Raw genomic sequence first — 16,092 nt, forward strand, 5'->3', positions numbered from 1 at the left:
AAAAAAATTCAAATTTAAATGAAAGCAACAATAGACAAAGGCAAATTTAGACAACAGAGTAAATTTTAGTGCAGAAAAGCAAAATATGCGTATGGAACGGACAAAATTTAGTAACCGCGAATGTGAGTAAAAGCCAACGTCCATGTCAAGGGAAATGTGCTAAATTACGATAACTAAACTAACCGAACGTCTTTTTATAGCTACAGCGGATTTAACTCGATTGGCTTTGTGACGTGAATCTCGTTCGTAGAGCGCCAATGTTACTTAGCGAGTATTACCTAAAAAAAAGTCTCACCTTTTTATTCAAAATCAAATTAAAAAGCAATATTACGTTGAATATTGATTATTCAATAATCGATAGAGTATAACGAACCATAACGTAAAGATGGTAAATTTACGTCTAGTTGATTGCGATTTAAATTGACTTAGGGATCGCTGGGCCACGGTTTTTAGCTTTGGATTTTAATTTTTAATCTTTCGTTTTTCTTCATGAATTCTCAATTTACAATTAATAATTTTTTTCTTTTTAATAACTTTCGTCTAGACAAAATTGAAAAAAAATTCAATGATTCTGATTTTAGCACACCTGAAAATTAAAAAAATTTTTTTTTATAAAAACAATTCTTAGAAAACTAATTAAATATTAACAAAAATTATAATTATTTTTAAGCGATGAATAATTAATAAATTTTTATTAATTATTTTATAATACAAATTGAAAATCCAAAGTTTACTGTAAAGTACATTTTTATTGAACTCGTGAAATTCATAATTGACTTCTGCCATTAGACGTGTTGTTAAGATAAAAATAAAAAATATCATCACTTCCTAGTTACAATAAAAAATCAATAAAATTGATAAGCAATAAAAATAAAACTAGATTGAACTCTCAATGAATTTTAATTGACTGTTATATTAATAAAACTTTGAGAGCATATCTAGCTGAGTAAAAAAAATATTCATAGTTAAAGTGCAATCGCAGATACATATAATATCATATTGAAAATATATAGACAGCAAATATAAGAGCATTTGACGAAGTCGATGCATGTAGAGAGTGAGATGAACAAAGGGCATGTGAGTAATCTGTAATGTAACTAAGATGCGGCGACGTATGTATAGATGTGAATATATATACATATATAATATGTATATAGCCACTCGTACATTATTGACTGGTTATACGCTGCAAACGTCCAATAAATAGACCCGGACAGAGAGTTAGACTGTGTAATGCAGCACTATACTTGTACCTGGGCCTGAATACGAGCTGGGGGATCTAACGCGTGTTTCTGGCTATAACGAAGAGGAAATTCACTTTATGCTATGCACATCACACACATCACAAACAATTTCGCTGCACCTGGATACATCAACCTTCATCGTGTGTATACTACATTCTAGATTCTATAGTACCTGTGCATGTAATGTGTCATCGTGAAAATACACCCGTGATTTCATAACGACCAGACGACGGATGAGGAAACGTTAGCTCGGTTAATCAATCGAGAATACATAAATATACACTAATTTCATATGCGTGTTTATGTTTGTACTTCCGTTTGTATTATATTATTTTACATTGAGTATAAATCCGATGAATTACGTTTTTAATGCCGCGGTTTTTATCAAGGTCGCTTTGGTTATTTTTTTATTTTTTTCATTAGCGGTCGGACATTTTAATCCGTTATAAAATACTTTTTACATTTACTGAAAATTTTACCACATTTACCAGCATTACGGGATAATTCCAATGACGTTTTTTTTTTCTCTTTTTCGACATATTTTTCGTGAGAATAATTCTTCATTTATTTTTATTTTAGTTGTTTGTTGGAAAAAAAAATTGCAGTCGATTAAATTAAAAAATAGAGGAAATCTGATAGGTATTTTTTATCTTGACAAATAAATAGTTAACAATTCGAAACCTTTTACAGTCAAAGCTTATCGGTAATTTTATACTCTACTAATGAGAAAAAGCTTTTTCAATAATAAAAACTCGGAAATAAAATAGTAGTAAACCAGTTCTCTTTAAAATAATTTTATTCTTGAATCAAGTAATTTTTTTCAGTCGATTAATAAAAAATCAAATTTCAAATTTACTTTAAATCTACGACAGTATGATTACAAACGATTAGCTTCAATAAAAACTGCCGTAAAAAATCAAAACAAACTTTAATAGCCAATAAAAAATAACAAGTGTTGTTGCAGTTCAAAAAAAAAATGCATGGCATAAAATGACCAGTGTTATTTATAGAGCAAAAATGTCATTGGTTAAGTAAATACAAAGCAGACAGAGTAGAAGAGCATAGCACTATTCCTAGTGGAAATATTTACTCGTGAGCTTTGAGATAAGGTTGTTATTATTGTTAGTGTTTGTTCAATATATATTTCCTCTTTTGACCAAATATCTGAACAGTTAAATAAACAATGATTGTAATTAATAGACCGATGACCGTAGATCAGGTCGAGCGAATAAACGAATTCTTAGTACAGGTAAATAAAAATATAATAAACTCTTACATAACATAATAAATAATGCATAATATATAATGCAACGCAACGTAAAAATGATATGTAACACCGTTGAAATTACTTAACCTTGTATTTAATTTATATATGCCAACGTCGACAGTATGGTAGTACTATTATGGTACATACTACATACTACGTAGCATACTACGTATTACTTGATATAACTAAATGTAGGTACCGGTAAAACGGCTTCGGTCCCTTTTATCAGGTTTATTAAACGTAAAACCGTCCTCTACTCCATATTCCACATCCCAGTACGCCGTACTTAGCGCTAAATTGTGTCGGGGTCATTTTACGTCAATTATCCTAGCCCGTGCGCAATAAAAAAATTTATCGACAATTTATCTTTCATGTACGTGAAACAACTAATATTTAATCATGTTGTTGCTTAATAATTATTTTTTTTTATTTTATTTTTATTCATCAAAGAAAGTAATATAATTTTGAAAAGGTTATTTGTGCTGAGCAATCCCAGGACTTTGACCCTCATCGTTGATGTGCGTGTCAGGGTCTTAGTGTACGTGACCTAAAATAAATAGTACTATTTATTGTATCAGTTGCATACTTCAAGACGAATTGCCTTACATGTTACTTTCGTGTATGGCTAGAATTATTCCCGCTACTTGCGTGTAAGTTCTGCAGAGACACGTATCTATGTACATACTTACTTTTCAAGTGTTCATGTGGTTGTACTCGAGTATGTATGCAAGTAAATGCACATAAACTTGGTTTCAATGTTCCGTGACGTTGGTCGATTAGGGTTCAACCGGCATAATTCATGATCATACAACTTTTAATATTCCTTTTTAGTATATTTGGATCGACAACTTTTCATGGATGGCAACTCTCTCTTTCGTTTATGACATTCTACATCATTCTAGTTTAATTCATAATCAATGATCATGTTAAGGAAATTCCTTTAGAAATTTCAAAAATTTCCACTTGATAAATATAAATGCATAACTTTATATTTTTAAAAATTAAAAGATTTAATCATACTAAGTATCTCAATTTATTTTTGTTTCAGGTAAGAATCACGGATTAATTATATTCCTTGAAGTAATTTATAGGCGTGCAATAAATACGTGAGTAAACAGTTTATATCTAATGGAAATAAAAATAATAAATATACTATGATATGGTATGTAATTATCTAGGGTCAGTTGAGATATAATTACACATGTATACTCTAAAGAGAAAGTTAAGTGCGTTTATTAACGTATAACATCAAAATCAATATTAATCTAAGCTGTGATGTAACATCAACTGACATTAATGTTTAAGCATTCCGTAGTTGCGACTGATAACTTACCCTGGTTTCTAGTTTCCATCGCGTTATATCTACGTTCAATCGACGTTCTGTGTAGATTATAATAATAATAATAATAATAATAATAATAATAATAATAATAATAATAATAATAATAATAATAATAATAATAATAATAATAATAATAATAATAATAATAATAATAATAATAATAATAATAATAACGCCGAGGAAAACCTACTCCTTGGCGAACTGATGGACAAGTCCATGCACAGCGTGTATTTCAAACACGTCCGTGACCATGGCTTGTCCACCCAGCTGACATTCTCCTTCTTGAAGTCAGCTGGCCTGATGTCCGAGACCGAAGGGTTTATATTTGCCTGCCAAGATGGTGTTATCAACACTCTCAAATACCGTAGCAAGGTACTCCAGGCGCAGCTTCCGGACACGTCCTGTCGGACGTGTAAACGTGCTGTGCTGGCAAGAGGTGCCTACATACAGCGTCACAATGCTGCCCTGCGAGTACTCTATTACCATCTCAGATATAGCTACGGTATCGATGAGACACCAGTGCTGCCTTATCTGCCAGGAGATATTCCGCAGGTTGTTGAGAATGACAGTTCCAAAATTTATTGGAACATACCATTCGCAACAACCCGGCGGATTGACCACAACAAACCTGATATTGTGCTCTTCGACAAGGCTACTCGTGACATTTATGTCATTGAGTTTTCGGCCCCAGCCGAATACAATATCTCGGCCAAAGAAGAGCACAAACACCAGATATATCAGGATCTCCTGTTTGAAATTGGCAAACTCTACCCAGGTTACCGTGTCAAGCTCATCGTTTTGGTTGTCGGCGTCCTTGGAGGGATGAAACAGTCTTTTGTGTCTTCACTTGCGAAGATACTGGCTTGCAGTTCAGCAGCCGTGTCTCTAGCAGTGCGGATGCAAAAGGCTGTCATTTTGGGATCCTTGCGTCTACTTAGGCAAATGAATTTGGCCTGCTGCACTCACTAACCGCCTTGTTGTGCGGAGTGGTGCAGCAGTAATGGATGGCGCTCAGGCTGGGCCCTCGGAGAGTCGGATTCCGGGGAAAACCCCCCTGAGCAATTAATAACAAATAATAATAATAATAATAATAATAATAATAATAATAATAATAATAATAATAATAATAATAATAATAATAATAATAATAATATTAATAATAACGAAATTAGATCATTTATTGATGCAACCTCAATTACCCCGTGCCTGAGACTTTATTATTCAACCAGTGATAACACGTTTCAGCAAACACAATAATATATTTGTTATCGCGTATTTATTTATTCATTTATTTTTAGTGGCGGAATAAAGAAAAAGTTCTAAAAATTGAGGCCGAGATGATAAAGTATAAAACGAGATAAAGAAAAGCTAGAAAATAAAGAAATTTTGCGAGGTAATCCCCAGTGTTGTGACCTCATACATGCTCACATCAAAGTTGTACCTTAAGATTTTTGTCTTCAAGGACACATATATAATTACATAAAGATTCTTCAGCTTACTTTACCTTTTTTTACACTTTTACTACTCGACCCATTTTATTTCTTCTTTCTATTCTGTTCCATTCAATTTTTTTCCTTTACATCTTCTCGTTTTATTCTTTACAGATAAAATTATAACGACATTAAATTCTTTTCTCTTGATATAAATTTATTGGGCGAAATAGCGCTACATCCATTAACAAAAAACAGAATCACTACAATACACCAGTAGGTTTTATTTATTTTCAACAATACACATGTTACAAGTCATTTTCTTTTCAAAAGTTTACTTACTTACTGGCTTGCTTGCTTACTTGCTATTATTATATTCCATTTCGACAATAGTTTGCAAGAAAAGTCTCGCTAAAACTTTAGTAGCTTTATATACACCAAAACTTTCTTTAAACATTTAATAAATGTATTTCATACAATAAGATTCTTCAATTTTATTTCTATCAAAACATAAGTTGTAAACAATTCTTAGATTTGCAAAATAACATTTTTCTACGACTACAATATAATATAACAATATGATATATTTTTTTACTCATAAAAAATTCATCTAGCATTATGAATTGTGAACTTTTGGATTTTAAAAACTTTTTATTTTGTTCGTGTCATTATTCAACGAAGTGTCGGGAGGAGAATTTATGTCGCGTTATTTATTGTGTGATTAAGATAGCTAGAATCGAAATCTATAGATACATACACACATTGATAAATAACTGCGTGTATATATATATATATATATATATATATATATATATATATATATATATATATATATATATATATATATATATTTTATCATAGAGATAAAGAGATTTTGAAAATAGATAGGTCAGTGTTTACATTTTTGTATATATGTAGTATACGTGGCAAATTGTTATTACGTGCAGTACTCCGAATCGATGGCTCAGCACTGACTTGACGTAATATAATGTCCGCGAGCGATGGATATAGATAGAGAGTAGAGTAGTTTAGTATATACTGACCGTTATCCAATGTTCTCTTCGCGGCTATACATCGATATCAGTCGGCAGTGTCTTGCATTGGTGATGAATCGTTCTCTAGTTTCATGCAAACCTTTAACAAATATATGTGTATACATGGGCATAGAGAAAGAGAGAGATGCATAATGAACATGCTTCAAATCATTGTCCAATAGACGTATATACCACGCTAGAAATTGTACTAAACATGTACTCCAAATCAGATCGAGTGACATCCTTGTCAATCGAACAACTGAACCTTCCAAAGGGTTATGTACTCCACGAATTCCGATAAATCCTGATAAAGCTTGTTGACCCATCATTATATTCACGGCATTTGTGTACCTTTGAAGTATTTTTTCGAGTTTGAATTTCATTGAATGGAAGCGATAATTATGATTTTTGGAGTAGCATTATGAGGCATGCAAAAAATTTAGACAATGAAGAAAGAAAACATATTGAACATTTTGCATAATTGAAAATATGTGAAAGGACTAATTAAAAAAATTAACTACGTAACTCAAACGAGACTTTGCATTTTAAATTCGACACTCGTAAAGTTGACAATATTATCTTGAGTACTAAAAAATATTCAATTTCTCAACTTTTGAAACATTATTTCTCTATCAAGTGACTTTTTTAAGAGTTTTTTAAAAGACATTGAGACTTTGAACTTTTTAAAATGTTAAATGTTAAAAGTTGGTATTGAAAATCTATTCTGAAAAGACGAAATTGATTTCAATGAAATATTCGCGCTTTAAACTCCCATAAAATTTAGAACTTTTGATGAATTGAAGAGTTAGTATCACTTGTCAAAAAAAAAAAGTTATGATGAAAACTGTAGCATACAACGTAATATTTCACGGAAAAGTGACAAAGGATATTTTTAAAACGAATTTCTGTATATTTTTCAAACAATAATTTTGCATTTTTAATTTATAAAACTCATCCAAGCAATCATTTCAATTTATTAAAATATGTTTTACTATACTAAAATAAGCTATTAATTAAACAATGGGAATTATTTGCTCTTAAAAATGTTTGCATTAATTTATTTATTTATGTCAGTGGAAATAACAATTTGTGTTTACTGTTTGAAAATACGTGTGAATTAGGGTGATTCAAAAAAAAAGAATATTTTTTTTTTCGTTTGGTACTCTGAAAAATAGGTTCCTAGACACCTCTAAGAAAGCCTCTTCAAGCATGAGTTCTTAATTGTAACGGGAAGGTCCTCCTTCTTACAGTTTTCTATTTTTTCTTATTATCAGATAGAAAAATTTATATCTCGCTTCCAACTACTTGAAAAAATATCTTGTTCCTTAGATTTTGTAGGAAATTGAATGCTCTACAAAAAGGTCTCTTACGATTTTTTCGTAAACCCAACCGTTTAAAAGATATTAACGGTTAAAGTTTGATTATTTTTGGGAAAATTTTTTATTTCTTATGAATTTTATAACTCAATGAAAAAAAATCATTATGAATGATGAAACTCATAGTTTTGTAGAAAATTTACTGCTCTATAAAAATGGTCTCTTATGATTTTTCGATCAAGTTGAGCGTTTACGAGATATTCATCGTCAAACATCAATGCATATCAATTTTTCTAGTTTTTGATCAATAATTCGAAAAATTTCAATTTATTCTGTGAGTTTCAAGGAAATTTAGACAAATTTGAGTTTCTATGAATAGAAATATGTTATGAACTATTTTTTTAATTAGTTTTTTTAGTCTTGGACATGTTTGATTACATTAAAACAAAAAATTAGTGCATTTTTTTAAATATATAATTCAATTTAGTGTGTTTCACATGTGTTTCACTTTTTTATCGAAGAATTTATTTATTTAATTATCAACTGCCATATAATTTTCAATATTTTCAACATAACGGTACACTTTTACTGTAAATAATTTCCTCTATTGCAGTTTGGGTAGTTTTTTCGATGTTCTTTGATAATTTGCAATAAGTATTGGAATTGCTCTTCATTTTTGTCAAGCATTAATTATACTCACTAACTAATGCAACAGCTCGTTCTGCTGCATCATTAACAACTTTCAATTGGTTAAAGTATTCTTTATTTTCAATGTAACTGTCATTAGTAGGCCACGATTCAATATCTTTATCAAGGAAGTCATATGGTAAATCAAAGATTTTAAAGAGATTTAAAGACTTTTTAGAAACAAAGTCACTCAGACTTTTTGTGTTAATGAATTCAAATCGTTTTTATCAATTATAAATTTTTTAGCTTTAGAATCTGTACCGTTACGAGTATTAACAGCTCCAACAATATTTTTTTTTACTTCCAATGAAACGGTATCGTCAAATAATGATAAAATGGCAAGTTCATCACTTAAATACCATAAATGCAAAATCATTTTTTCACAAGTTGCTGAAGAAATCAATGAATTGATATTTTTGTACTCGAATAAATTTTTCAAAAACTGCAAGTCATGATTAGCAGCAGTTGTTGCAGAAGTTGATGAAAACCAAGCTTTTAAATACAGTGTAACTATAAATATACAAATTTGCCGAAGACCGTCCAATTCTTTATTAGAAAGTTTAAATTCATTTCTGAATAGAAACATTTTTAAACTGTAAATTGCCTTCGCCATCCACCTAGCATGATGAATTGCACCAGGACGTTTGAAAAAAATTTCTTCTTGAGGCATTTCTCCAAGGAAAATCAACGACAATTCCAACAATTCTTTATAGTCATCTCGGGGTTGTAGTAACTATCAAAAACAATTAAAAATTTGTCAGAAACAAGAAATTTTTTTTCTTAAAATCGCAGTTAAATCATACCTGTAAGGATTGTGCAATTAAACTAGATATTTCATTTTTTTATCCAAAATGATATCAGCAACAACAGTATCTTCAATTCCAGATATATAATTAGTTTTATTTATTTCATCCCATGATTTTTAAATCTTCCGAACATTGGTACGTTTGGCCCAGATGACACAGGCCAATATACTTCAAATGCACTTCTCAATATGATCTCAAAAATGTGGTGACGACATGGTAACCAGATTAACTCTCTTCCCAAAGTCTTTTCAATTGCCTTACATGTACCGTTATGAATTCCTGTATAAAGAAAATAGATAACTATCGTTAAATTTAATATTTTCAACAAATTGTAGATTATATTTAAAATCCAAATGAGTAAATAATTCTCAATAATTTCAAAAGTGAAATTCAGTAAGCAATAAAAATTAAACTAGAACGTTAATAATTAAATATTTTTTAGATTAAATTATCATTGATAAGTTACCTGTATTAACTGCCGTCGTGTCAAAACACATCGCCTTAACATAATTAGTAATACCCCATTCACTCAATGTCGATAAAATGGCTGATGTTTGATTGTCTGCCGTCCCAGAATTCATTTTTGGAACCCCAAGTAATTGTTCGGTACCAAATGCAGTTAAAATAACTGGTAGCCGTTCCACAGATTTTGATCCAACAAGGTCATTCAGCATTTTTCCGTCCCAATGCACAACGTATTTATCGTGTGTCTTAAAGTTGTCATTAAGTCCTTTAGCAATGTCTTCTCTTTGAAGCATACGAGCTCGTTGAATTGAACTATAACTGAGCGTTGTATCTTCAATTTTAATACCTACTGCTAGTAAAACCGGAGCAATAATAAACATCGCATTTCTACTGCTGACATTAGCTCGGTCGAGTCCAAAAATGACTTCAGGAGTTAAGACATCAAGTTTTGCTCGTTTTGTCGGAATTGGAGGTTCATACTCTGAATCAGATCCAAAATTTGTAACTCCACTTAATGTATACGTAGAGAACGACTCTGATTTTTCACTTGGAACAATCGCATGACTGGTAGACGGTTGATCTAAGTCTGGAATAAGATCTGTTTTATAAATTAAACGAAGAAAATGTATAGAATTTATTCATTTTGATGACAAATAATTAAGAAAGGACTCCAAAAATTGTCTAGTCAAATGTCATCTAGTCATCTATGAAAAGTTACACTACTACCTGACTTTATAATAATTAAATATCTCAGATACTTACTACTCTCATCTATTCCCATCATAGTTGTGGTTAAGTTTGATACAGGTACATTATTAGAAAGAATCTCTTTATGGGTACCGAATTTTTGATCCAAATACAACTTTCTAATATTATCATCAAGCACTTTTAAGGATTTTTCGCTCACAATGTCGAATAATTGTTCAAGATCAGTCTGAAATTTCATTTCCTTTTGGTTTTGCGCTGAATTCTTTTTATCGAAATTTTTTTGTAATTTTAACCATTGACTGTGATAGCGAAGAAATTTTTTGACTGCATTAGGAGCTCCACTAGTTGGAATCTGATTTTTTCTCCACAGTTCAATAACTTGGTCAACTGAATTTTTAGCACTTTGTTTGATTGAATACTTTAAAATTTTAAGTTGGTAGAAAAACACACGCATAACCTCTTTCACTTTTGGTAACTTACGTTCCGAAATTCTTTGTAGAGGTATTCCGATAAAACGTATTTCTTTATTCATTGTAGGTTAATTGATGATAAATAAATTTATGTGATGATTATAAGACTTATTTAAAATGAATTATTTTATTACGTATTCAAGATGATCAGTTTTAGGAACACTGAAAATACGGTATTAAATGGGTAGATACTGAAGATAGTTGAGAGTAAAAAACATAGACGGCGTTAGTTTCAGAAGACAAACAGAAGAAGAAATGGAATTCAAAACAAAAATCCCCTCGAACGAAAATTTTATGTATATTTTGTGAAAAACAATTTAAAAATACGCACTGAACAAATTTCATAATAATAAATGACAACGCGATTAAGATTTTAAATTATTAAAGATAAAATTAAAAAAATATTATTAGAATAAAAACTTTCAAATGAATTTTTGAACAGAAAACATCTATAGGAGTTGCTTTTATAATAAAAACTCAAATTTGTCTAAATTTCCTTGAAACTCACAGAATAAATTGAAATTTTTCGAATTATTGATCAAAAACTAGAAAAATTGATATGCATTGATGTTTGACGATGAATATCTCGTAAACGCTCAACTTGATCGAAAAAATCATAAGAGACCATTTTTATAGAGCAGTAAATTTTCTACAAAACTATGAGTTTCATCATTCATAATGATTTTTTTCATTGAGTTATAAAATTCATAAGAAATAAAAAATTTTCCCAAAAATAATCAAACTTTAACCGTTAATATCTTTTAAACGGTTGGGTTTACGAAAAAATCGTAAGAGACCTTTTTTGTAGAGCATTCAATTTCCTACAAAATCTAAGGAACAAGATATTTTTTCAAGTAGTTGGAAGCGAGATATAAATTTTTCTATCTGATAATAAGAAAAAATAGAAAACTGTAAGAAGGAGGACCTTCCCGTTACAATTAAGAACTCATGCTTGGAGAGGCTTTCTTAGAGGTGTCTAGGAACCTATTTTTCAGAGTACCAAACGAAAAAAAAAATATTCTTTTTTTTTGAATCACCCTAGTGTGAATACAGGCGGAAGTTAAATAACTTTACCCATTCATGTATTCAGTCATACGTTATATTAGTAATTTTATTGCAGAAATTTTTTAGCCAAAAAACATGAGATTGAAAAACTAAAATTAACTAAAAACAAAAACAAATATGAATGAAAGTTATAAAAACAAACATTTGGAATAACCTAAAAAGAAGAAAACATACTCTTGATGTAAATTCTGATTGCTTTTATTAAATTGAAGCTCGATGTGTGACGGAAAAAATTATAAAAATTCATTACGACTGAACTTTGTCTGAGTTGTTGATGAATATTCATTGCAAAATAAAATTAGGTGAATGAATAATGAACCGTCTGGCAGAAGTATCATTCGAATGAAAATGAAATATTGGATTGGAAATAGAGAATTTCAATTATTTAAAGATAGGAGCTGCATTGAACCGCAAAAGGGAACAATAAAACGAGCATAAAGGTCAAAGAGAGTTTATTTATCAATAATTAAAAATTTTTCCGATAATTTTAACCTGTCCGATATTTTATTGAAATCTTCACTCATGAGTTATTCTCGTTCTCATTAAGCGATTCGATATCATATATTTATGTAATGTATAATAATATAATACTTTATTAATATAATCACTAATGGCTTATATAAATTGGAATCGATACCTAGTTAAATGATTCGTTAATTTTAATAGTAATTATAATAATTTTACTTTGTGTCGCTGGAGAATATGAATTTTTGTTAATCAAAGAGAATCAAAAATGAACAACCACTATCAATACATAATTAATAAATTTATAAATGAATGTGTAACAGTTTTACCTGCTCAGGTTGGCCCCTAATCAATTTTATAATTAACTAAACAAAACTAACAACAATAAAAATTATCAGGGCGCCACCAGGATTATTAATCACGGTTCCTGGAACCGGTCCAGAGCTGAGAAAACTTATCTTAGGGTAGAGAGAGTGGAGGAAGGTGCTGTTGAATAATAAAATCTTAACTAACAATATATCGATATTTATTAACAATAAAAATTTAACAAACTTAACAAATTTAAGCGCTCACTCACACACTTATAATCTAACGAAGCGGAGAACAACTGCGAAATAAACGATATTTACAAACGAACCTTCCAATGACGATACGATGACTAGACGGGCTTTTTCGAACAAACGGTCTCCCACACCTGTCTTAGAACTAATTGGGCTTTTTCGAACAAACGGTCTCCCACACCTGTCTTAGAACTAAACTTAAAATTTAACGTCCACCGGACGACCAAAACTAACTAACTTTACACACTTTACAACTTAAAATTAAGTCCACAGGACTACCGAACTTAACACTATTAACACTCTCTATCACGCATAACCCGTTCAATTCTTCACACACATAACCCACACTTCGCTTAATTGATTTTACAATTTTAATAGAATGAATGAATTAAAGTTAATTACAATATTCAATCATTCAATCATTGGTAAATTTTTTTTTTTTTTTTTAACGACAATTTTCAATTTACAATCAATCTCTAAATAGCTTTGAACTAATCTCTATAGAACCAGAGGCTTAATGCCTTGAATTAACTTAATCACAACATAGACCTTTACAATCACTTCAAAATTATTAACATAAGTTTAATTAACTAATTCTGATTAAACTTTTACTATGACAATTCTAACTCAATTAACTAATTCCTAGGACTTAATGTCCACGCCGATAATTATCAAGTTTCAGTAATTTCAATTTGACTACTTCACGGACTTAATCCCAAAATTATTAAATTCACACTTGACGGAATAATTTTATAATATAATATTCTCAATAATTTTCCACTCTATATTATCCTCGATAATTAATTCTCAATATAGAATTCTTAATAATTAATTCTTGATATAAAACATTATCACTAGCGTTCTACTCGTTTATAACTTATAAAAATTTGACACGAGTCGAAATAGTCAAATTTGTTTGCTAGAACATTCGCTAGTCAAGTCTTGCTTGACCTTGGGTATTGGAATTTATGCGACACAAAACTGACGTTTGACGAAAATTTCACGAACAAAAAATTTTATCTATTTTTCTCAATGACAAAAGTTAATCAATTTTACTCAGTTAATTATTGAAAAATTAATTAAATAAATTTTCTTAGATGTTAGTTAATTGATTGAAAACTTTTAGATATTAAAATTTTCCCCCGCAAGGTCGATCGAGCGATCCTCGGGTATAAACCCCCATGAAAATCACTCAATCCAAAAACTAGCAAATGTTCCACAATTTATTTATTGAATAAAATTTTCGTCGATTAACGATCCAATTGATAAATAATTAGGAGAAGTAACTGGGCATTGGATAAACCGCGGTTCACTTCCTTCCCACAGAGCAATAATTGACACCTTGACGAACAAAACGATGATCTAACTAACTCGTTGAGGATGAAGTCCTAGTTGTAGTTGGCTTCCTTCGTCTCGTCACTACTCTCGGGAACGGTCCTTTTTGATTTCCGTGGCACTCAGTCTGGCGGTCACACTACTTCTCCCTGTTCCGCTGCACGGCTCACCTATTTTAACCCAAACTCACCCCCTCCTATTCTCCCTTTAGGCCCGAAGATCGAGACGCGCCAGTGCTACGTCGAATAATTATCGATATTCGGTGACTTATCGATTAAGGGTAATTTTACCCTGTTACAAATGGAATAACAAAATTAATTAATTCAATTACAAGTACTTGGAACGTTGATGTCAAACTAATTAAACTATTGTTGAACAATAATAATAATTTAATTTAATTAAAAAAACTTTTATAAAAATTTATTTCTAACAATTAATATTTTTCTATAATTTATATTAACATATAAAACTTTAAAATTCATACTAAATTATTAACAATATTAAAAAATATTGCAACATTTTCATTTAACGAAATTTAATTTAATTTAAATTACACTTAATACTTGAAAAAAAAAATAAAAAAATATTGTTTTAAAATGTCAGTACACTGATAGAAAATTTATGTTGACTCAAGAGATATTTTCTTGATCTAAGAATTTATTTTGGAAGACAAATGATTATTTTGCTTTAAGAATTTCTTGTCTTGATTTAGATTTTCTTGGCTTAAGAGCTATATTATCTTCAATCGATACATTTAGTTTTTCAACCAAAATAACATTATCGTTTAAAAAACTTAAAATAATTCATCAAAGTATATTTCAAAAACTAAATAGTCTTTAATTGTGATACAGAAAAAAAATTATTTCTGGGAAATAAGTAAATTAATGACTCAAAAAAAAGCCATTCTTAACACAAGTCGGTAACATCTTGAACCAAGAGACAAAAATTCTTGAAAGAAATATATCTATATCTAGTTTCAAGAGTTCAAATTGTGAAGAAAAAAAATTTCTTGATTCAAGATTGTTTTTCTATCAGTGTACTATTTTGAAGAGTCAACAATAATTTTTTAAATTAATTTGATATTAACTTTCGAAACATCAATAATTCTATTAATTATCTAAAATAAATAATTCCCAACTTCATCAAACTACATAAATTGTAAAGCTGAAAACTAAACATACAATTGACATTACAATAGAAAGTTATGTAGATCAAAGTATAAATATGGGCGGTGTAGATTTTAAAATATAGTACACGGAAAGAAAATTATGGGAACTTTTCCTATACCATTATGGGAACCATTCCCATCGTTATAGGAAATGTTTCCATAATTTTGGGAAAATTTCCTATAATTATGGGAACAGTTCCTATAATTACCTGGGAACTGTTCCCATAAAATTATAGGAATAGTTCCCATATTTTTCTTTCCGTGTAGGAAACAAATAATATACTTGTGTCTTTTTCGATAATTCCGTTCTGTCACATCCAGCGCTATAAACCGTTACGATTGCCGGGTCATTGAAGGGATATTAACTTTTACGAGCGAACGCTGGAACGTCGAGTCCAGCTGACGACAATGGTATAAACTTTCTTTTTAAACAATTTCAAAATTTTATATAGAGCACAATCTACACATCTATACATATATATTTATACAACCGGGACAAAAAATTCACCGGAGCGTATATTATAGACTATCGCATACCAAAGTCAAAGAGAATAACAATGAGGAAATATTTTATATATATATATTTCTATTTGCCGGCAATTGTCTCTTTCATTGACCTCAGATTCAAGTTTCCATTGACTTGTATTTACGTTCCACTTGAGCTACCGAAGTTTGGCCATACCAGATAACCTCCTGCTCTTGAAACTTTCTTTTGGGTTAAGCTAAGTTC

General features: G+C 30.1%; 2 protein-coding genes and 1 long non-coding RNA gene across 6 annotated transcripts in view; 1 reads left to right on the forward strand and 2 right to left on the reverse strand.

Moving 5' to 3' along the window:
- LOC141529513 (furin-like protease kpc-1) overlaps nucleotides 1-16,092 on the forward strand; it is an 83,829-nt gene that overhangs the window by 13,950 nt on the left and 53,787 nt on the right. The window lies entirely within an intron of this gene.
- LOC141531392 (uncharacterized) lies at nucleotides 9,224-11,113 on the reverse strand. The gene is made up of 3 exons (XM_074249199.1): nucleotides 10,354-11,113; nucleotides 9,593-10,189; nucleotides 9,224-9,405 (listed from the first exon to the last, which is right to left on the reverse strand). The coding sequence occupies exons 1-3, from the start codon at nucleotides 10,829-10,831 to the stop codon at nucleotides 9,224-9,226; spliced, it is 1,257 nt and encodes a 418-aa protein (XP_074105300.1). The 5' UTR covers nucleotides 10,832-11,113.
- Nucleotides 12,809-14,694, reverse strand: LOC141529792 (uncharacterized). Its single transcript, XR_012479663.1, has 2 exons — nucleotides 13,041-14,694; nucleotides 12,809-12,993 (listed from the first exon to the last, which is right to left on the reverse strand). It is a non-coding gene; the product is annotated as an uncharacterized LOC141529792 (long non-coding RNA).

This window comes from Cotesia typhae, unplaced genomic scaffold, assembly GCF_013202065.1.
Source record: "Cotesia typhae breed Kobodo isofemale line unplaced genomic scaffold, CoteBio_Ctyphae contig_119, whole genome shotgun sequence".
Lineage (NCBI taxonomy): Eukaryota > Metazoa > Arthropoda > Insecta > Hymenoptera > Braconidae > Cotesia > Cotesia typhae.

Bases quoted from the DNA above. Each gene is read 5' to 3' on its own strand.
- LOC141531392 (XM_074249199.1), bottom strand. From the start codon at position 10,831: ATGAATAAAGAAATACGTTTTATCGGAATACCTCTACAAAGAATTTCG. The intron at 10,190-10,353 runs GTAAGTATCTGA...TTTATAAAACAG, and splicing joins GATGGGAATAGATGAGAGTA to ATCTTATTCCAGACTTAGAT. The intron at 9,406-9,592 runs GTAACTTATCAA...TTCTTTATACAG, and splicing joins CACGACGGCAGTTAATACAG to GAATTCATAACGGTACATGT.